We start from the raw sequence: 22,201 nt of genomic DNA, 5'->3' as shown, positions 1-22,201 counted from the left end.
CCTTCTGATACGTTGTGTCAGGAATAGTGTGGCCAGCAGGAGTAGGGAAGCAATTGTCCCCCTGTACTCGGCGCTGGTGAGGCCGCACCTCAAATACTGTGTTCAGTTTTGGGCCCCTCACTACAAGAAGGACGTTGAGGTGCTGGAGCGTGTCCAGAGAAGGGCAACGAGGCTGGTGAGGGGTCTGGAGAACAAGTCTTATGAGGAGCAGCTGAGGGAACTGGGGTTGTTTAGCCTGGAGAAAAGGAGGCTGAGGGGAGACCTCATCGCTCTCTACAACTACCTGAAAGGAGGTTGTAGCGAGGTGGGGGTTGGTCTCTTCTCCCAAGTAACAAGCGACAGGACGAGAGGAAATGGCCTCAAGTTGTGCCAGGGGAGGTTTAGATTGGACGTGAGGAAAAATTTCTTCACCGAAGGGTTATCAAGCATTGGAACAGGCTGCCCAGGGAAGTGGTTGAGTCACCATCACTGGAGGTATTTAAAAGACGTGTGGATGTGGTGCTTAGGGACATGGTTTAGTGGTGGACTTGGCAGTGCTGGGTTAACGGGTGGACTTGATAATTTTAAAGGTCTTTTCCAGCCTAAATGATTCTATGATTCTATGATTCTAGGGTAGCTGTGTAGCTCAGCGAGAGGCCACAGGTCTCGATCCAGCTCCTGGTAAGATACGGATGGCATCTTTTGATTATGCTGGGACTTCTTGATTGTGCCATAACGAAGTACCCTTAAAATTGTCCATCCTCAAAGATTAGAAGAGTAAGCCGGCAGCTAAGCTGGCAGAGGTAAACATGCATAAGGTTTTGTTCCTGGAAGTAGACAACACAAGTGGAGTTCAGCTATACACTTTGGAGACTGGGCAGCATTCCTGTCTTCCAAGTAGATGTAAGATCCTTTGCCATCAAAATTGACATAAATACGCATGAAAAATTACCAGATGCTATACCCAGATGTACAGAGCCTTGTAGGACACTTGAAAGGAGCAATACGATGTGGCCACTTCACAATGCAGGGTGTTTCATGAACACAGACTGAAGAAATCAAAACCCTTGATGATTTTCTGATGCTAACAGTACAGCAGGTGCTGGTGCTCGCTGATAAAGTGCCAAAAATTAGCATCTGTTGATACAATGTCTGAACTGAAGCTGGATGCTAGTTTATAAAAAATTTGATGCAGTGAGAAGCAGAGCATGCTTACTGTGAGACGGTCATGAACTGTCTGACATGTCTTTAACCTCTCCAGTCGTGGGAATCCTCCGGGAATCCCAGCAGCCCTCGAGGTACTAATTTTTTGCCATGAGAGATTTGTGACCAAAAGGTCAAACAAGATTTCTGTTACTGCAGTGAGTGCAAACCTACCCTTTGTCACTGTACCCATCAAACACGGTGAGAGGTGGCGATAGTCCCGGGAGCCCGTATGCAGCAAGGAGCAGTAGCAGCAGGATCAGGAGGGTGCTTTGACCCAAATCTCACATGCTTTACCGTGCTGCCTTGTCTGATGCTTTGTCTAAGCTTCCTCACTGCCTGCACCAGCAGCCTCTCCGGGTCCTCACCTCTCGGACTCGGCCTTCCCTTTTATTTTGCAAAGACCTGCAGAGAGTGCTGGTGTATGAAGATTTTATGCATGGCTAACAGAACAGATCCTAGCGGAAAAGGGGGATATATGGCAGTGTGTTGATGAACACAGACTGACGGGCCGATACTCAAGTGAGTCGCTCGAAAGCTAGTCTGTAGATGACTTCGGCTCTGAAAGGGCCTCCACGTGGAATGCAACAGAGGCTCTTTGGTAAACGAGCAGTGTGAAGGATGAGTTGTTTCAAACGTGATGGTAAAAGGGAGGCATGGGAAGCTAGTTAGAGCCTGGTTTTTCACTTTCCGTACAACCTCCAAACATGCTGTGCAAGCAGAGAAGACTTGTATGGATCTTGCATCAGAACTTCCGTGCTGTTTGTAGGGGTGAAGCTGCGGTTGTGCACTTCCAGCTCCTGTGCTCTTCCAGCTCCCATCCTCTCCACTCAGATACTAAATTACTCATCCGCAAAAGTGTTGTATCACTCACTAGTTTCCATCTGGCTTGTGCTCCCTGCAGCGAGAGTAGTGTCCCCTGATTTTTCTAGCATATTGAGGTGAACCAAGAGTTCCAAGAGTGTGCAACGTGTGGGAATGGTGCTGCGAAGCGCCCAGCATGGGCTAGTTGTGTCCTTCTGCATTTGCTCTACCAAATTTCCCATGGGTTGGAATTGGGGATCTCCAACCTGGAAGAATCTCACGAAGCTTATTTGGTTTCCTGGCTGTAAGCAATGCTGAACCCTGCTTTGTGCAGAAAATTGATCTATCGGGTTTGATTTTTACTGGGACCTTATTAACTGCTGCCTGTCTCTTGTTGCTGTTTTTGGGGGGATTTTTTTGTTCAGAAGGGGCTTTGAGCATGGGTTGGGTTCTTTTTTCTACAAGTTAAGCTTTGTGTGCCAACAGACTGTTGGTGACAAACACTGTGGCCTCTCCTGCTCTGCCCAGGCTCATCAGCTGGGGAGTCAAACCTATATCCTCCAGGGCAGAAGATGGAAAATATTTACAGGCAGTGAAATCCAGTTTGAAAGGACATTCCTGAGACCTCGTGCTTTTAAACTTGGACAGAATCCCTCTCACGTCTGGCTCAGGACCTTGAAACTGGACCGGCCCATAAAGTAGTTCACTGGGCCAGCTTGAGAACAGACTTTTCTCTCGTCCAGACTTCCTGCTGAGACTATCGAGAGTGTCTTGGGTAGGCTCCAGGTCTATGATTTATGGACAAACCACAGGCCAGGAATCTGCAATCTAAGCTCCTTGAGCAGCAACTGTTTAAAACATTATGGGAAGAAATGGCCACTGTTTCCAAAAGAAGAAAACTTGGGAGCCATTAATAATGTTTAGCACTTCTGTAGTGCCTCACGATTGTTAATTAATCCTCCCACCCTCCTTGTGAAGTAAGTCAGAATTATTCTTATTGTACAAATAAGGTCTGCGTGGAGCTTAAATACATTTCCCTAAGAAACACAGTGATTCTGAGTTAGGGACATGGCCCAGGACTCAAGAATCCCAGCACAAAGTGAAACAAACCTCCTCCAAGGTCCAGAGGCATAAAGACCAAGTACCTGCCGGGTTTGGATGAGGCAATAAACACAAACGTAACGGCAACTTCGAGACCACCTCTGCCCAATACCCTGTTCATTTGGAAATTCTTCCCAGGGCAGTTCTGGGTCTGCCCAAGCCTTAAGCGGTGACATCATGTGCTTCCCCAGTAACCCCCAGGTTTAAAAATTCCTGGGATTTCACAGGAGACCTGGAAGCTTGGCTGCTTACTGGAATTATCCCGTGCAAAGTCCTTTTCAGCTGGTTGTCTCCCCTATTGCTTGGGAAGAAGAGGATGGCATGCTAAAATCTATCTTGCTATCTTTCCTGACCCGGAACAGCTCACCTCCTGACGCTTCTGGAGTGGGTTGAACACGGGTTTTCCTTTTCTTTCATCAGCAGGAAGCTTTTCTTCCAGAAAAAAAAAAAGTCATTTGTTCTCCCTCTGCAATCAGAATCATCTTGCCATCATTATGGCAAGTCTGCCGTAAGTCCTGGTCGAAATGGAGTAGCTGGCAGGAGTGCAAGGACCAAAGGCTTCTGTCAGTACTTAAATTTCTAAGGACTCCTGATTGTCTCATTGCTGTTGATGAATTTACAGCAGCAGGAAGGATGAAAAATTGTTGAAAGAAGCAGTTTCCTCCTCTTTTTCAATCTATATGGCAAAAGGTATTGTAATGAATCGTCCATCAAACGTATCTGTCCAACTTTATCCCAAATGTCAAGATATGATCTGCGAGGGATTTGGGGTCAGGTAATAGCAGTTCACAAAGCAGCAGTCTGTGAAGCCAAGCAAAGCTTGGTTCTCCTTTTGCAGCCCAAGTAAATGGGGGGTAATTGGGGTTAATTACTGATCCAGAAGGAAATCAGTAAGTAAATCCTTCATGGATCTGTCCCAGATGAAACCCTTAGAAACTCGGGGAGTCGGAGCTGTGACAGGAGGCGGAGGGGGATTCAACTTGAGTTTTGTTTCCCTAATGTATCTCAATCACTGGACTTGTTCTGTCTCAAGTGGTTTAGCAGATACTTTAAAAAACAAGTGTTCTAAGTTATCTTGCAATATGCTTCAAGAAATCAAAGGATATGGATTTTTTTTTTTTTAGTTGGGCACTGTATTTTTAATGTGTTTAGAGATTCTTAGCATGTTTAATGCCCAGTTTCCTTACTGAATGATGGTGATTCTTCTTGGAAATTAGAATTCATTTCACCTCCCAGGAGGACTAGCAAATTTTGGTTTATAACAAGTTAATTTGATGTGCACGCTCTAACTCGTGCTGTGTGACTTGCTGAATGGAAACATGCATACTTTTCTGGCAGGCTTACAAGAGGAGATGGCTATAATGGCATGCACCATCCCAAAATTTGCGCTTTAGAGGAAAACAAAACAAACCTGCTCTTGAGGAACATGCTGCATTGTTGCTTGTTCTGCCCTTTCAAGAGACTCGGCGCGCTGAGTGTTGTGCTGAGCTCTGTCATCCAGCATGGCCGTAGTCCATGAGAAGGGCAGATTAACACAATAAATTAATGCAAACCCTAAACTTTACTCATTGGAATTGGCCTCTGTGGCTGCTTCTCTGATCGCTGCTGACCTGGATTGAATCAATTTGTACCAAAAGCTTTAAAATGTTAATCTGGAGCTGCCAAAGAGCCACCAGCATTAACAGATCCGTAGATCTGCCCATCAGATTGAGCAGAGATAACAAAGTGAAACACTTTTGAGTTTGAACTGAAAAAATTTAAAACAAATTTTGAGAAATGCCGACTGTAGCATACTGGGGATAAATATGTATATGTATATATAATACATAATGTGTGTATTCATAGATACTTAGATAAACATATTTACATATTTACTGTAAATACTATAAATATAAATGCAAGCACAGTTATTTTAAAGACATTTTAGTGTTGGCAATAGTGTCCACAAGTTCCATAATCGTCGTTTTCTGCAGAAAAAAACAAGTGTGACAGTAAATATCCCATCTTTCACAACATGTATCAGAAGAGTTGCTATTTCAGGGACCTGCCTGCATCTATACAGTTGTAATTCATGGGAGAGTACCACTAGCACGCATTAAATTAAGCCAAGATTTCCATGCTAGAGTCCAAAGCGCCGGGGCCCTGTGCCAGCTCTGACACAGAGCAGTTCCCTGGTGGGGAGAAAAAATGAATTATTCAAAAATTGCTAGCAGAAGTCCGGTAGGTCTACATGGAGAATCAGATAGTCTGCCTCTGATCAGCTGCCCGATTTTGGGAGAGCTGCTTCTCCCCTCTATACCTGTAACTGTGGCTGCGTCTTCTAGCTGATGCTGGGTACAAATAGCGAACAGAGCCTGTTACAGCAACCGCGTCCTTGTTGCCTTTAGGAATGGCTAGAGGCCTTGAAATGCCCTGCGAAATAGACACCCGTTTGGTAGCCAGTACACACTGTTAAATGTCGGTGCTTTTGAACCTGTCTATGCTGGAAATACCACAATTCCTTTGGCTCTTTTCAATGCAGACTTTTAAAAGGCTGCATTTACACACGGCAGCAAGGCTCAGGGTGTCTGCGCTCCTCGCGTTGAGTGCAGTAAGCTTTAAAGGATTCGAGTGGTGAAAAAGCAGATGCCTGTGCATGTTGTGTGTTTCACATTTCTCAGGGGCCCTTTTCTTTGGTGCCTCAGCACTTCTGGAATAGAAAATTGCGTTTGACTACATGAAATGCAGTAGAAGAGCTGGAGGCTGCAGTGTTGCCTGGCAGCCGTGATGTGGAGGCTGGTCTGGCTGAAGGCGCGTATTTGCTGTGCTCAGCGCCGCTTCGAACGCCGATGGGCTGTTTCCCCGACTGCAGGTGTGTGACGGGGTTTGCAGGCTGTCCGGCGCCTTGCGGAGGTGCCTCTCCAAGCCCTCCTGGTACCCACCTCAGCGGCACCTCCCAGGCAGGACGCGGCCGTTTGGGTTCGATGCCAGCCGTGCCGTGCCGTAGCTGGCAGGACGGGAACGTGAGCTGGCGCTTGCAGAAAGCTGACGTTTTACCTGGGCTGCTTGTCAGGTTCAGCCTCACCCGCTTGGTTCCGGCCTCAACACACCCGCTGAAAACACAGGGGAGGGTATGAAGGCAAAGCTCAGTTTGCTTGGGATAAGCTCTCTTCCCTAAATTAAGTTTCCTGCTTCTCCAATGCTTCGTTTGGGTTATTTTTTTCTAAATACTTGGTGCTTTTGAATTTAGTTCGCATTTAGGGTATTGTGCAACAAAATGTTGCTGCGTCTTGGCTTAGTCGTCCTTGTGGAACCAACGCAGTGTCTCAGTACATCGCAACCGGAGTATTTTTCAGTATGTTTGTGCAATGTTTGCTTGCAAGTTCTTGCAGGATTTTCTTCAGAGTGCTTCTAATCCCCGTAAGTGCAGCAACTTGAGAAAGAACTTGAATAAACTAGCAGAAGTGTTGAAAGACACAAACCAAAGGATTTCTTCATATCAGTTTTGGGTTCTCACACTGACATGGCACATTGCATCTCCTGGGGAGATTCACTACAGAAAATACACCAATCAGTCCTGCCAAAATAACCAGGGGTGCTGATTCTTTGCTTAAAATTCAAGGGTTTCCAGCTAAAATTGTTTGAATTCAGCGTGGGTTAAAAATTAAATTGCTTTGCTGGAAGTGAAAAAGCATGGTGCCTCTGGAGCTTGTTCCGTTTTAAAAGTTGTAGTTAATTTTTTTTCTATAAGTTTTCCAAACAGGCAATGCTATGACACTGCCTGTTTTGGCGATGTCAAATTACGGATCAAGATATAATTATGGAAAAAGAAATGTTATGTGTAAAGGAGCCATCATATTGCTCACAATTAGAAGTAGTGCTTTGTATTTGTTAGTAAAGTGCCTGTCTTGATGTTTTTGAAGCAAACTAATAGGAATGTCAGCCCCAGTGTGTTCTGTGTGCTGCTAAACCTCTTCCCTCTGCCTCTTGGCCTGTTAAGAAGTGTTACCCAGGAGTAATTTTAGTTCTTGCCGCATCCCTATGAAGCGTTGAGAAAGAAATCCTGATTTCAACACAAAACATGCATTCAAAATGCAAATCCAGCGTATGAACACCCCCCCACCCACCGCATCTCTGGTGATTTTATACCTGCAGACCTTTGGCCACAATCAGCTATTCATTTGGAGGAAACGGTGGTTGATCCCGACTCCAAGTTAATATTCAGTATGAGGTCTCTGAGCCTGAACTGAATGTGGTGGAAAAATGGCATCCATTTTCCTGTTCAACCCCAGGTAGAAAGTACGAAATAAAAAGGCAATTCTTTCTTTTGACAGATAAGCTTGGTAAAAGCTTGAGCTATGTCACCGCTCACCTTGAAATTTCAGTGATTCCATTGACTTCCATATGAGCAGCACAGCATTCTTCATTATAACCCCAAAGCATTACGGCTGTAAGGGGCTTCAGCTGCAGCTCTGCAGCCTGCAAACACGTACCTTAGGTTTTAGATGTGAAGACGAGTGACTTTAAATGATAGGTCCATGCTCACCAACAGGTGGTATGTATTTCTCTCCCTGTTTACAATTTGTATTTTTCTACGTGTGAGTATTTAGATTCGAATTCTTTAAAAATGTTAATAAGCAACGCTATGCCGTATGCTTTCCTCTTTCGGTGGTATTTTTTCCAGACTAGCTATTCACCCAAGTTACAATCGGAGCCGAGGCCCTAATCAAGCGCCCCGGCATTTACGCTCCCCCGGGCTGGGGCCGGGCCCGGCTGAGGCCCTGACGCGCTGCAAGGCCGCGGGAGGCGGCCGGGCCCGCCGCCGCCTCCTCTGGAGCACGGCCGCCCCCGGTGGCCGCCGGGCTGCCCGCCTCAGGCCGGGTTCGCCTCAGGAGGCGCCGCCGCCCGCCCGCGGGGAGGCTCTCGGCCGTTCCCCTGCAGCGGGGAGCGCCCCGGGTCGCCTCCATCCCCCGCTGACCAGGCGAGCTGCCACCGCCGCGCCCTGCCGAGGGGACGACGCGAATAGGGACGGGGGGGAGGCATCACCACAGCAACCATTGGCGGGAAGCCCGTGCGCCTGCGCGGGCAGGGCGCGGCCCTCGCCGTGCGCGCATGCGCGAGGCCCCTGCCAGCGTCCCGCCGGCGGGGCCCGCGCACGCGCACCGCGCCCGTTGCGGGGCGAGGGAGACGGTTGGCGCCCCGCGCATGCGCTCCGGCTGAGCATCGGGGCTCCCCGCCGTGGCGGCGGGGCGCGAGGAGCGGCGGGAGCCCGTGCCGCGGCGGAGAGGTCAGCGGCGGGCCGGGGCGCGGGGCCGGGCGGGCGGGGCGGGGCGGGGCGGGGCAGTTCTGTGACAGCGGCGGCCGTGCGAGCCGCGCCGCGGCGGACGGCGTGACGTCATGACGCCGGCGCCATCAGCGCGGCGCGGCGCCGCGCCACCTGCTGGCGGGGAGGCGGTGGCGAGGAACCCGGGGGCTGGCGTCACCTTCGACGGCGCGGTGACGTCAGCCCCAGGGTGCGACGTGATCTGCATGAGGATTCGACGTCAGTGGCGGGGCGTCATCCGCCGGAGGAGGGTCCCTCGTGTGGGACAGTGTGCGGCTCAGGCGCGAGCCGCGGGGCCACAGGCCTCCCTGGCCCTGCCGGGGCGCGGAGCCTGAGGTGAGCCCAGGCGTTGGCCCTCAGGGGCCTGTCACAGGTACAGCTGGGAGCAGGAACCTTGGGGCACCTCCGAGCGCGGCCTTGAAGCGCTGACGCGTTGGGGGACCTCAGGTTGGGTTCGGATGGGTAGCTCGTTGCTGCGCTGCAGCTGTTGAGTAGGGCGAAGCCTCCATCCCTGACATTAACATGGCATCAAAAGCAAAAATTCAGTGATAAAGCAAAGGCGTTCAATGGAAGGCCTGATTACGAGGGTGTCGCAGTTTAAGCATGCATTGACTGCTAGGAAGATTCATTAAAAACTGCTTAATGCGCCCGGTCTCAAAGCAGGCTTTTTTCAAGCAGTGTTGTCCGGGAAAGCAATTCTGAGGAGTCTGCTGGCTGCTTCATGAAGCAACGTGGAATTTTATCTTTCTCTTCCAGGCCTGGGGGCATGAGGAACAGCGTATGGGCCTGCCTTGAGAGGAAACAGTGGGCGTCGGCTGTTTTACTGGCAATGCTTTGTCCCCGATCCTGCAGATACACAGGTGCCTCTTGTAACCATGCTGTTTTTAAATAAAGCAGAAATTACGCATTTGCTGGGGAAAAACATACATTATTTGCACTAAATAGTTAGACTCTAGTGAAGCCCAAAGGCAGTAACATTGACTGATGCGACTGATGCTCAGTCTTTTGGCTCCTGTATAAACCCCCCCAAAAATCACAGGCTGGGTACAGTCACTGTTTTAACTACAAAAAAAGACCCTTGTGTGGTTTGCTTTCATATCTACTTAAGATCCTATTCTTCATCTCCCTCCTGGTCCCTCTTCTCTCCTTTGATTTTGCTGTTTGGATTAAAACAGTTTTCTGGATAGCCAGAAGTCGTTTTATTGCTTTACACTATACGGATGTGTCAGAGGCAGACTGGAAACAGAAACAGAATTTTTATCGTAAGCTTTACATTTGGAAGAAAATGGACCAAGTTCTTTTGAGCATTTGCTTTTCCCACTGGGTCAGTTTCATTACAGGTTTTTTCCAAAGAAACTGTCAAATGGTAGAAAATAGCAATTTAAACAGGATGTTTGACACGTTACTGTATGCTAGTGAAACTCAAACTACGCTTCAGGGTCCTCAGTTGAATTCAAGGCCCTTGTCCAGAGTTTCTAGAAAGAATTTTCCTGAAAGCTAAACACAGAGAAGTTGACTTCGTTGTCTGAGAGCTGACCTCTTGCTGATATTGTAGTCGTCTGTGGAAGATACACGTTTATGCATCCCTGAGATCATTGGTATGATACCAGAGTTTCCCAGAGCGCTCACAGCAAGTCTATATTTGGATATTGAGGAGGTGAAGGAACTAAGTTAATAAAAGGAGAAGGTATTTTAATAGGAAGAAATTTAAAAATGTATTTTCAGAACAGTAAACCAAGGCTGTTTATGCTGGACACTGGAGTGTGGAGAACAGATATGATGGCATGGAAACATCATAAAGCAACATCTCCACAAAGTAGTATGTTGTATATTTTACTGTAGGTCTTATATGTGATTTTAGCTGAGAAGAGAGCAAGTTACTCATTGTTATAAATTAATGCAATGTTAGCGTAAAAGATACGTTATTAGATGACCTGTAGAAATCCATGATGAGTTTGGTCACCTTTTCAAAGCAAGCATCCTTCTATTTTAGAGAATGTAGGGAAATCAACATACTGTGTTAAATTCCACTTTATATTTGGCTGTTGTGATGATAAGCTTTGACATAATCACAAATCAGAAGCTACACTTTTTGGGAAAAAATAGTATCAGTAGAACTTACATTGTTTTAAGTGAACATGCCCTTTAGAGTAACAGTGTCTTCCTGGAGAGAAGTGGCTTGAGTATTTAACATTAAAGTGTTCTTATTTCTCTTTATATTCACTTTTTCATTAATTATTCAGTTGGTTTTCTTGCCACAAACATCCATAACGCTGAGTGCTCCGTTCTTGATGTACAAAATGGTGGCATTGTTTGACATGGTCCGAATTACCCGTATCTGAGTGGCGTCAGACACCTGGTGTAAGGTGACGTTGTGGTCGGTTTGGAAGGACGATGGGCTGGGTAAGGCTTGGTACTGGGTACTGAAAAGGCAGGTTGAAACGGCACCGTTCCTAAGCTGTGTGCCACTGGTGCTGCGTGACCTGTGGGCAGTGTGTCCTCTTTTGAATGAATCGTGCTCTAGGTTCGCTGTAACAATTTCACCACTGTAAAGGAAATATAACCTTCATACTGTTACAGTACACGTATTGATATGGCCACAGACTTGTATAGGGACCTGCCATTGTTCCGATCATCCGTCCGGGCTCCTAACTCCTTTGTAGTCGTTGCTTCCCAGGATAGATTTACCTGTCCTGTAAGTATGGCCTTGTCCCAAAACGATGGCTTTGTGCTAGTTTACCAAGTGGTCTGCATCCTTCTGCCTCCGTCTGTCATCAACAGTATCTAACGGTTCCTTTCTCTGCATCATCAGACAGCTTGATCAGTGGTGGTTTATGTCTCTCCTCACTCATTTCCTAAGTCTAAATGATAGAAAACGAGTGGGATGGTGCTAGAAACATAGTGCTCAATGACTGCTGTTTGCAGTTGCATTTTGAAACCTATCTAGCTACATTTTAATAATTTTAAATGTGTTGTATTGATTTTGCGTAATTTTTAATTAATCATTTTGTCCCTCGATACTTCTTTAATGGTTTACAAAAGAATTACACCTCTGTTAACACACAGAGGTCTCATTAAAAAGGTATGAGCTTAACACAGGAGATCTTGGTTTTCATAAAACTGTGTTGATTGTTATTAATTTCATTATCCATCTTTACTCATCAATTCCCATATAAGCCATTTCTTTAACCGCCTGGCGTGGATCTCAGTCCGAAAGATGGGTGTTTACTTCCCTAATTGTCCTTTTTGAAACATCACAGTGACTTCTGCTTGCAAATGATCTGATTCTGTTGACAGAAATACCTTCAATAGCTGCTGTGCAGTACGCTTTGGATTACTGTTAGAATAGGCTACTTTCAACAATATCATGGGATGGATATTATGAGAATATTTAGTTCTGCATATTCTCAGTATTAACAGTTTTACAGTTTGTTTTATGATGATCTAGCGGCTTTGGTAGGTTTTTCTTTTTTGGTTTTGATGTACACCAAAAGATCTTTTTGAAAGTCCTTAACTTTTCTGACCAGAAAACTAATCTTATGTAATTTTACCTCCTTCTCGTTTTAATACAATTCCTTGTTTATATTCAGTGCTATCCAATTCCCTTATCATGATGTTATTTTATGTGTTTGTTTTTATTATTACTGTGATTACTTCTATTTCTCTGAAAACCAAGTTAGGTTTTAATAAGTATTGTTCTCTTTATTGGTTTTTGGGCCTCTAGTGAAATGTTTTTATTCAGTCCTTAATTCTCAATTGTATTTTTCTGTTTAATAATTTTTTGTTGTTTTCAATCAAAACAAATAAGCATTTTTGAAACACCAGCTGCATATATTTCTGATTTGTATGCTACTGTGTTTGCATACAAGCCATGAGCACTTGCACCTGAGCAACCGTTAGGTTTTATTTTTATGTTCACTTCCCCTTTATCCTTCCAGAGGAGGTATAAAGTAAAAAATTCTATTTCGGTGAAGTGCTTTATAAGGTAAGGTTAGTTTCTACGGTGTTTGGAAGATAGAAGGGCATTTTGTCATGTAAGTCGTGATTTAAAATTCATGTCTGGAATGTGATAGATTTTTTACTGGCTGTGAAATGCTTTACCACACGTACAAGGTGCTAGCAGGGGGAGGTGTGGTCTTTAAAAGAAATGTGAACATGGTACTCTGACAGGATAGCAGGTAATAGAAGTGGGTAGTGTCAGGTAGACGTTGATACTGGTCATTGCTAAGATTGCTCGTGAGAATCTGATTATGGTTTTCATAGCTATTATTTCCTTGCTTATATAGACTTGAGTTAATTTGTCATTTCCTATATTTCCACGTCTGGTTTTGTTATCCTTTTCTGGCACAGGAAAGCTGGCAGAGAGCAGGACAAGAGGGTTGGTACCTGACTTTGAGTTCCCGTTCTGCACTTCCATTTGTTCTCTCCTCATAGCACAAGCACTGCTGTCCTCAGTGTTAATTTATTTGCACTTCTACAAACACAGAGACTCTGCACTGTACAGATCTAGTGTTGTGTCTTTGTAGAGTTGTGTCAGTGATAAAGGTATCGGTCAGTGCAGGAACCTGGAGAGAACAGGCTCTAGTGAAGAGAGTCTCTAAAAGTATGGAGGATAATATGCTTTTTCAGAAGTTACACTGTTGACATGTAGGTTCTTCTCCATCAGAAACCTGTAGGAAGACTTTTTGTTAACAGGATTTGGTCTGGAAGAATCCCTAGGGACCGCCTTCTGCTGTGGTTTCCAGAACAAACACTACAGAAATTCTTTCCCTTTGCAGTATTTGGACTGGCTTGATTGAAAGTTTTGCTACCAACCTTCAGATCTTCAGGCCGCAGCTTTCAAGAAAGGAGAAGGGGAGGGGGGCGATAAAACTTGCTGTGCCAACGCAACAGCGTGCATCCCATCATCCTGTCCACTGTCAGCACGCTGTAATTAGCAGGTTGGGTTCATGCAGGCCGTGGCAATTAACTCATTTCTGAAGACTGAGGCGGTATCAGTCACTTTGATCCCATTCTTTGACTTTCCCTTAAGTTCTGGCCAGCCTTACAGGACTGTCAGGACCACTCCTATGTTGATCTTGCTGGTGGAGGAAGTGGGAGAAGGTGCTCCTGCCGAGAAAGGTGCCACCCTTCCTGCAGCAACCCACTCTGCCTGGCACGCAGAGCACAGCCTCGCTCCATGTTTCCTGCCTAGTGGAGACGGGTGCTGCAGACTCAGTTAGGAATGCAGCCGCCTGTTAGGCTGTTTCACTGGTGGAGATGGGGGGAGAGGATCTGTCTGCAGAATGGGGTGGTTTGTACTTTCACCACAAGGAAACGGTATGTATGAAAAAAAATTCAGGTTATGTTTTGCCTCGCTTTCTGGTGTTAAATAATCCTGCTTCCCCTAGTATTTGTTGTGAAACCTGGGAAGTTGCTCCCAAGGTAGCCTGGCACTTTTCCTTTTTTTGAAAGTATAGACTCAGGCTTTCTTTAAAGATGAGTAATTGAGGAGGATATGTACTGAGGCACCGCTGCAGGGGTCAAGAGGGGAGAAGGCATCTACCGGGTGCAAGTTATTGAGGCCTACCTAGCATTGATCTACGCTTTCTAGCCACAATGATGACATATTCTTGGAGGCTGAAATGGCAGGAGAATTGTTCCTGGAACAAATAGGCAGTTTAAAGCGGCAAGTGAGCAGGCCCAGATGTTGTATATTTGAGAGCTTGGAAGAGATAGTGTCAAGTGGTTGGACTGCTGGTAGAAATACGCTTTCAGTTGTTAAAAGAGAAGCTGCTCTGAAAAGTGGGAGGGTAGCAGATGTCTTACCTGGTTGTTTTTTTTTTTTTAAGAAGGATTCTATGATTGAACTAAGTAGTTACAAGGCAGTAAGTCTTTTATATGTACCTATTAAACTGCTTGAAATGATCATCAAGTTATTCGTAGATGTCTGTCATTATATATTTTTAACCTGATAGCATCTTATCCACATGGTAGCCTAGTTTCTCCAGTAGAACTGTCTCTCAGTAGTCTAATGGAGTGGTTTGAATTTGTCAGCAAATCAGGAAATAAAGAACAGATTAATGTAGCTTGCTCAGAAGCCCTTTGAAAAGGGGAAAGAGATAAAGAATTATCGTGAATGGTAAACGATCTGAGAGAGGAAGCTGGCTGAAAGGTAGGAAAGAGCATCCAAGAGTTCATTCTGAATCCGTCTCTGCATGTGCCTGGTGGTCCCGCTGGGCAGTGACGCAACCTTTTTCAGCTCAGTTGAGATGAGAGGTGGTTCCAGCAGGCTGCGAGCTGCAGGTAACACAGTAGAGCATGAACTTCAGTGTGGAGGAGCGTAAAGTTAAGCATAGAGGTGGAAAAAGAGATAAATCATGTGGAACACCTTAATGATAACCAGATACTGAAAGAGCCCTGGGCATCTCTGTTGAGGTAAAACCTTTGCTCAACAAGCAGGTGCTTTCAAAACAAAGCAAAGAAGATGTTAGGATCTGCGAGGCCTGGATGAGGAAGGAATGTGAACAATATAAAACTTCTTCATCAGTAGTATCAGCAATCTGCTGTCTGCAGTACTGGTCGACACGTCTCAGAAAAAGCAATGGAGAGTGAAGGAGGTTCAGGGAATACTGATGGAGATGGTTAGGGGCCGGGAAAGATTCTCCTAGGAAAAGAGAAAAGACTAGGACTCTGATTTTAGAGCACAGACACTGGAGGATGCGATACATATAATTTAATAAAATACTGAGTGGTCTAAAGAGAGTGGATTTGGAGCTTCTGTTCTCCTTGTCTCAATGGAATACAGTCAGTGAAGTACCAAGGAAGCAAACAGAACTGATGAAAAGGGATACTTTCTCCTGGGTTTTTTCAGTTAAACCAAGGAATTCAATTCAGTAGATGTCTGTGAGCCTAAAAATGTCAGGATCAGAAAGGTGAGGGTGTTACATGGCTAGAAGATTATGATAGTAAAGTTGATGGATATAAGAATTAACTGTTGCGGTTCTGGTTTCAAGAAAGTTACAGGAAGCAAAATTAGTCCCAAATGGAAAAGGCAAGGTCGGAGTATTTGTAGGATCATAGGATAACTCAGGCTGGAAGTGACCTCAGGAGGTCTCTAGTCCAGCGCCCTGCTCAAAGCAGGGTCAGCTAAGGGCTCAGACCAGGTTCCTCAGGGCTTTATCCAGTCTGTGTGACCTGTTCTGCCTTCTGAAAGGTTCTGGGCTTTTTCTGCAGCGGCGTGCGGTGCTGCTCACCATTGGGGACACAGTGCTGAGCTGAGCAGACCCTGAGCAATGCATCTAACTCACATATTTCAAGTACACAGGTCAATGGAAGTGGCAGAACTTAGCACCATTAGAGCATGTGCTATTGCTGTCTCCCTCCCCCTGCAACTTGGAACTTGAGCATAAAGAGCAGTCAGTACAAAATACGCTAAATCTAACCTTTTCCTTCCATTTTCCAGGTTCCATCTTTCATTCTTATTGGTCCTGTTTTGTAGTATTTTGCTGATCCACATTTACTTGAAGGGCACAGTTGGGCTATAGATTTGGCATCTAAGTGGATAGGTAAGTGCTGCTGTTTATTTTATTTGACGAGCTTTGTGATTTGTTGAGTCCTAAAATCTTCCAAAATGAATTGAGTGCTATACTGAAAGAAATTATTTTCAAAGCCATTACTTTTCGAGCTTTGCAAACTGGTGCCAAAGCTGGCTCTTAGGTACACCAATAGCAGCAGCATCAGAAATACTGAGATGTTGAACAGAGCAGGAGCCTCTAAATACAAGTCTGGAAAGTGAAGAGTAAGACAGATAAATTCTTAGTTAGTTTTGCATTGTTTGTATGTCTGACTTCATACAGACCTAGGGCACTGAACATTGATTGCAAACACAAAAGTGCTGATCTCTTTCAAAGTTTAATATCAGGAACTCACCATAAATAATATGACAATACAAGTGCGTCTGTGAGAGGTATTTAAAGCCGTGGAGGATGTGAGATTCTGTTTTTCTCCACATGCTGTCTCTTACTTAGAAGAAAATGGTCAATTTACAGTGATAACTACACCAAGATTCTGCCCAGGAAAATTAAATTTATGAACTGGCTACATAAAACGTCAGTTTCTCTCTAACAGGAAATGACTCCAAGATTCACAGCAAAATCCTCTGCTGGTCTGGGAGCCTGAGTTTAAAATAAATAAATCCATTAACATCTGTAGTTGCTTTTAGGAAAGGCTGACCCATGAAAGTGTGTAACCAGCATTCCTTAGCCTCACATGTCTGCAGCCAAGCCATTTGAGAAAACAATCTCGCATGTGTTTTTGCTGCTTTTTGAGTCTTTCTGTGCCCAGAGCTTACTGGAGAAACTGAACCATAGCTGCTGCCATTCCAAGTGAAACACTCTGGTTTAGGCTTGAAAGAAATAGGTTTTGGGAGCAATATAAAACCTCTGGTAAAATAGCCAGAATCATAGTGAACTTAGGACTAGGAAGAAGAGGACAATCAAAATGTCTAAGAATAGAGATCTAGTTTTAATGTTGCCTGGGGGTTGATGGCATTTCCATCTGGACATTGTACCTAGTGCTGTTCCAAGTAATCCCTAGCTAGTACTGCTGTTCTTACTGTAGCTGAAAAGATTAAGAAACTCATTTAAAAATACCATTTGTTTAGTCTGTTTACCTTGTGTATTTGACAGCAGTTTGTGAAACATGGTCAGTACCATGGTTTTTTGAGTACTCAGAGGAAGAGTTCAGTATTAGTTAGCAGGAGAGCTAAACCTGAAGGTGAGCAGCCATGGAGGTGAGAGGAGAGAAAGGATGAACGTGTTTGACAGAGTTGTTCTCAGACTTGTCCCAGAAACCCTTCTGAAATGCCAGAAACTGCCTTTTTTTACTTCTCAAAATGAGATCGGGCTCTCATCTTTAAAGCTGCTGTGTCGCAAAGCAGAATTTTACACTTTAGAATAGCTGCTTGATCTGAAGGACATTTTTTTTTCTCCCCTGCTGCATTCCCTGGTCTTGTGTTATATAAATGTAAGTATGAATGCATATAAAAAAAGCACAGTCTCAAATCCTGAGCTGCAGGACAAAAGCCTACCCAGTGTGAGAGATCTGTTTTGAAAGCTTTCCTCTTTTTTCCTAATGTGGCTTGTGCATGTCTGTAGTGCAATTACAGTGATAGTGGTTTGGGTCTGTGCTTTTTCTAATCTTACTATTTTATACAAATTCTCTCCTCCTTCAAAGTTCTACCCCAGCCCCGTCCCACAATGCATCTGCATATACCATCCTACATAATCACCTTTTTTATTTCTTTATTTTAAGGGTTTTATTAAGTGTCTTTCTGAAGCCCTATAGCATATCATGAAGATCCTATGCATGCTCTGAAAAAACTGAGGTGCTTAACTTATGATCTAGAGACCTCTGAAGAACCAACTTGTCAATGCATTATGTGTGAAAGCAAGTGGGGTCCTTGGAGAGACAGTGTGCTCTACGAAATGGCTGTGAATTAGGTGTGGAAGAATGAACTGTCAGAACAGCAGAGAAGTGCCCCCTGTGTTGACCTTATTGAAGTCTGGAGAATGGAGATCTCCGAGGTGGTGGAAGGGACTTGGTGAAAATTGCAGGTCACGGAGGATGCAAACCTGAACTGACTCTGGTATCTTCCCCTGCCCTCCCGTCCTCACAGTGTCGTCAGGCCACAGTGTTACTGGAACCTGCAGGCCAATGGATGAACAGGACAATGATTTTAAAGAGTTGTGGGCGAATCTTTTGGATAGAGCGAAGAAAAAAGCTGGGGATGCTGAGGCAGCAAAGAGGGCTCAGAACAGGTCAAAGGGCACTGCAGCAAGAAGCAAATTAAGAAGAGGCAAAGCTGTTGCTAAGAGCCAAAACCATCATCACTTACCAGCAGCGAAGGAAACAAACTTGCCTCAAGATTTGGGTCCAAAGGAACAAACATTGGTGCACAAAGAAGATGGTGACGCTGTGGCCTGTGGTAGTGGTGAGACTGCACAAGGGGATGGAAGGAGAAACCCTTTCCCTGCCAGCCAGCTGAGTACAGTGGCCAGTGAGTGTAGCCAGAGGACTCTGACAGGTGAGTGAACCGAAATCTTTCAAACAGAAAATAGGCTAGGACTGAAAACACTCTGTAGTTCAGTGGAGCTCTTCAGAAGTCCACCCGGGCGGGACATATAGCAGCACTGATCAAAGCAGACTTGCATCTTCTGTTTCCATCTACGCTTAGCTACTTAGGCTTATCTAGGGGTTTAACCTAGGAGTGTGTTTGTGCTACAGGCAGGCAGAAGATGTCCTCCAGTAAGGTGAAGCCTTGGTACGAAGTGATGTGTTAGGGAGTCATTATTCACTGTTTTTTGCAATATCAGAACTGAGAAAAACACCCTCAAATCATCTAGAAGCAAGCTTAGAATATATTGAGGTGCTTTTTCACGCAGTGCATCATTGTATTGTGAAATACATTGCCACTGGATGTTGTCAAGGCCAGAAATATAAATGAGTTAAGAAAGGTGTTGGATTAATTCATAAAGGATTAGTCCTTCGGTGGTTATTAAACATGATGGCCAGAATGCAGTCACCAGTGCAGGAAGTCCTTAAACTGATAAATAAGGTCAGCCAGGAGAAGGATTACTTTGTACCAGCCCTGTCCTGATCAACCCTTTCTTAAGTATGTGTTGCTGACTGGGCTGGTGAGACCTTTGGTCCCATCTTGCGTGGTGCCCATGTCCACAGGATACCTCAAGCAGAGCAGCGGTATGCTGAGGCGTTAGTCTGGCGTTGCCTCTGACTCCTGCTTATTACCACCTCTCTTTGGGAACTCCGGATTCCTTCAGCTCAGAGCCTGAAAGTTCAAGTCACAGGTAGGGTTTGGAGATCAGAGCAAGGAACAGCAGGAACCACAGGACATCCTGCGGTTGGAACGCTGGGGAGAGCAGGGCTGTAGGGCTGCCTTGCTTGTTGCTCTCGCTAGTGACCTTCAGGCAAGGCCTGCCTTAATATTCCTTCTTCTAAAAGGGATATAGATATATCTAAACTCCACTGTAGCACAGAAGCCTGATACTGTTGCTGTGGTTATCAAGTATAAAGTCATGTAATAGCTAAACAAATTGTTCACTTCTTCATCTAAGAATGGCTGTTGCAAAACTGAGCCTGGCTTAGGCTGCTATTGGGGAAGGCTTCCCAGCAGCAATCTGGGCAGCTCAGCTATGTGTTTAAAACTGACTGGTAAAGCTCTGATGTTTTCTCCCCCTCTAGTAAATACTCTGAGTGGCTGTTCCCAGACTACATTATCCTTCCATCCTGCTACACAGCCAGGGACCTGCTCTTCACCCACCTCAAAGATACCACCGCTCGCAGGGTCAAAGATGCGCGTAGCAGAGCTGGTAGTGGAGAGAATGCAGCAGTTCAAGAGAGTGGCACCTGAGCAGCTAAAACACAGCACAGATGATAGCTTGCCAAAGTCTGTAGCCAGCGGGGATTTCCCTGATGAAAGCCAGGAGCAGAACCCACCAGAGAATGGTATGTTTCTCCTGTTAGCTCTTGTACGTGCAGAAAGAGTGCTGTGGGCTGGTTCGAATGGTTGCATGAGAAGCAGTCTGGATTCCTGGGCTTTGTTCCCAGCTAGCCTAGTGGGTCAGTGTGCAGCACTGAATAAATCACTCCAGATCGCTGGGAAGACTTGCTTTATTGTTAAAGGACTATCCGTACTTTTCTCCCAGCTCTTCTCTGAGGCTGAATTAACCTTATGCTCGATTCTGGAGTGATAATTGTCTTCTTGGAAACAGGTTGAAATTCCAGCAGGATCAGTGAACTTTGTCATCCTTCCCTTGGGACAGTGTTAGGTAGCTGTTAGGTAAATACGACTCTTAGGTAGCCCCCGTCTTTGGTAGATCTCCAAGCACTCTATAAGGTAATATGTTCTATACAGACGAATTGAATTCACAGCAATTTTACTCTGGTTTGGTTCTTTATAAGTCAAGGTCCTGTTGGTTCTGTATGGACATGAAAATCTGCTGTGTTTTAATATGTGGTGTATAAGACCCCATGTTCTCCCCAGAAACTGCAGCCAAAACTTACCCTTCATTTGCCTCTGACACGTGATGTACTGTGAATGAATTGTCACCTCCTGCTCCCAGAATAGTGCAGGCCTGTAGGGTTTAAAGTGCAGTTTGTACATTCCCTTGTGAGAAATCAAATGTGAAGATGCAAGAGAAAGACTGCAATTAATTTTTATATGTCTAGTTTAATAAACTAATAATGAGAAGTATAACAGTTCTATGCCTTTCATACAGGATTCTTAGTTTGCTGTCTTAGATCATCTCTCCCTTCTTTGCCAGATACCCACCATCTTCCATCCATGGAGCATAACGGTGCTCTGGCTTTGGCTCTTCAGCAGGAAACCAAAGAGGAAGCCCTGGCAAGCCTAGAGGATGCAGGCTTGTTTTTTTGTCAGATCTGCCAGAAGGATCTCTCAGCCATGAACTCAACACGACGTGAGCAGCACGTTAACAGGTGAAAGACCAGCATGATGTGTCCTTTCCACGTCCTCTCCCACTTAACCTCATAGACTGCTCGATCAGCTTAGCCATTACAGAACGTGGTAGCAGGGGAGTCTGCATAGTGGCATTGACCTTAATGGCTTGAATTAACAAGTCGTTTTGATCTCAAAGCAGAGGCTGATTGTCTGGCCCTGCAGGGCTTCTGCATGTGTGTGGTAAGGCCGACGCTGCTTTCATCAGTAGTGTGGCAGAGGGGCTGCGACTGTAAAGTGGCTAGCAAAATTAATGAGGACCCACTACTGCAGATTCTGAGATCTACCTTCTTCAGCCAACAAAGTCATGTTTGATCTATTTTGCTAAAAATCGTTTGTCTAAGGACATCTAGTATGTCCTGCGTATCCAAGCTGTTTGCTGAGGGAAAGGTGATACTGTTCAGAAGGATGACTAACTTGCACTGTAGAGCTTTGACAATGAGAGTAGGGAGGCTAAGGGAAGGTGTCTCTGCCTTCTCTTTTGTCAGCATGTGTGCAATTAAATTGAAATTAGTGCCCTTAATTTAACAGTTTCCTTAGTGGTAAATATCAAGTACTGTTAATATATTATGTACAGATAGCTCTTTGTAAATTAAAAGTCTGTGCTTCTCTGTTGAGAAAGTATCAGAAGCAGCACTTCTGAATGGTTTTAATGTCTTAATTCCATCACTTTCAGGGAGCAAGAGTGATGTGATTTGTCCAGTCCTACATCATGTTATTGAGTGGCTCACATTCATTAGGGTTATCTGCAGCTGCAGCTTTAGAGGTGTTACTGCTGTTTCTGTCTTCAGATACTCACTGCTGCTTGAGAAGACAGAGGTTGTAAAACAGTGACAGTGCGTCAGAAATGTTTTTTGGAAATTACATCTGCTTTCTGAACTACTGAGCATGTAATCATATTATGAGATTACAAGGTTATATTAGCAATGGATTTTTTGATAGCAGTCTTTATCACAAGAGGTAAAGCTGTAGATGGATAGATGCACTGGCAAACTAGTAATCACCAGTCCTGGTACATCAGATGAATGGTCTCTTACACAAGCCTCTGTGTGTAGGTAGTGTGTGTCATTACCTAATCAGGGAGTGATTTTTATAACAGGTACTGCAGATCCAGGATTTCACACCCTGAATCTCTTTGGAGAGGACAGAAACAGAACCATTAAAAATTTGTACATAGTTTTGGCCTACCAGAAATCATTAGAAGTTCATTATCCTTCACTCGTAAGTGCAGCGTTCATTTCGACTGGTCCCTTTTCTGTGGCATAAAACACTGTCCTTGTCAAGCGAGATATCTG

The 22,201-nt window shown here is 45.0% G+C and overlaps 1 protein-coding gene across 3 annotated transcripts in view; it reads left to right on the top strand.

The window, feature by feature from the left end:
* The first annotated feature begins 8,274 nt into the window (after positions 1-8,274).
* The window catches only part of SLX4 (SLX4 structure-specific endonuclease subunit), a 34,147-nt gene continuing 20,220 nt past the window's right edge, over positions 8,275-22,201 (top strand). For 2 of the 3 annotated variants that reach the window (XM_076351078.1, XM_076351076.1), the window contains exons 1-6: positions 8,275-8,353; positions 9,146-9,249; positions 15,834-15,936; positions 17,684-18,455; positions 19,631-19,894; positions 20,713-20,887. In XM_076351078.1, coding sequence (XP_076207193.1) covers positions 18,086-18,455; positions 19,631-19,894; positions 20,713-20,887 — 809 coding nt within the window. In that variant the 5' untranslated portion in view covers positions 8,275-8,353; positions 9,146-9,249; positions 15,834-15,936; positions 17,684-18,085. Of the gene's footprint in view, positions 8,354-9,145; positions 9,250-15,833; positions 15,937-17,683; positions 18,456-19,630; positions 19,895-20,712; positions 20,888-22,201 lie in introns of those variants that run through there. The other variant, XM_076351079.1, reaches the window with a different exon arrangement.

Source organism: Aptenodytes patagonicus, chromosome 13, assembly GCF_965638725.1.
Source record: "Aptenodytes patagonicus chromosome 13, bAptPat1.pri.cur, whole genome shotgun sequence".
Lineage (NCBI taxonomy): Eukaryota > Metazoa > Chordata > Aves > Sphenisciformes > Spheniscidae > Aptenodytes > Aptenodytes patagonicus.
Note: the sequence above shows the minus strand (reverse complement) of the source record. Positions and strands in the feature narration are given on the sequence as shown.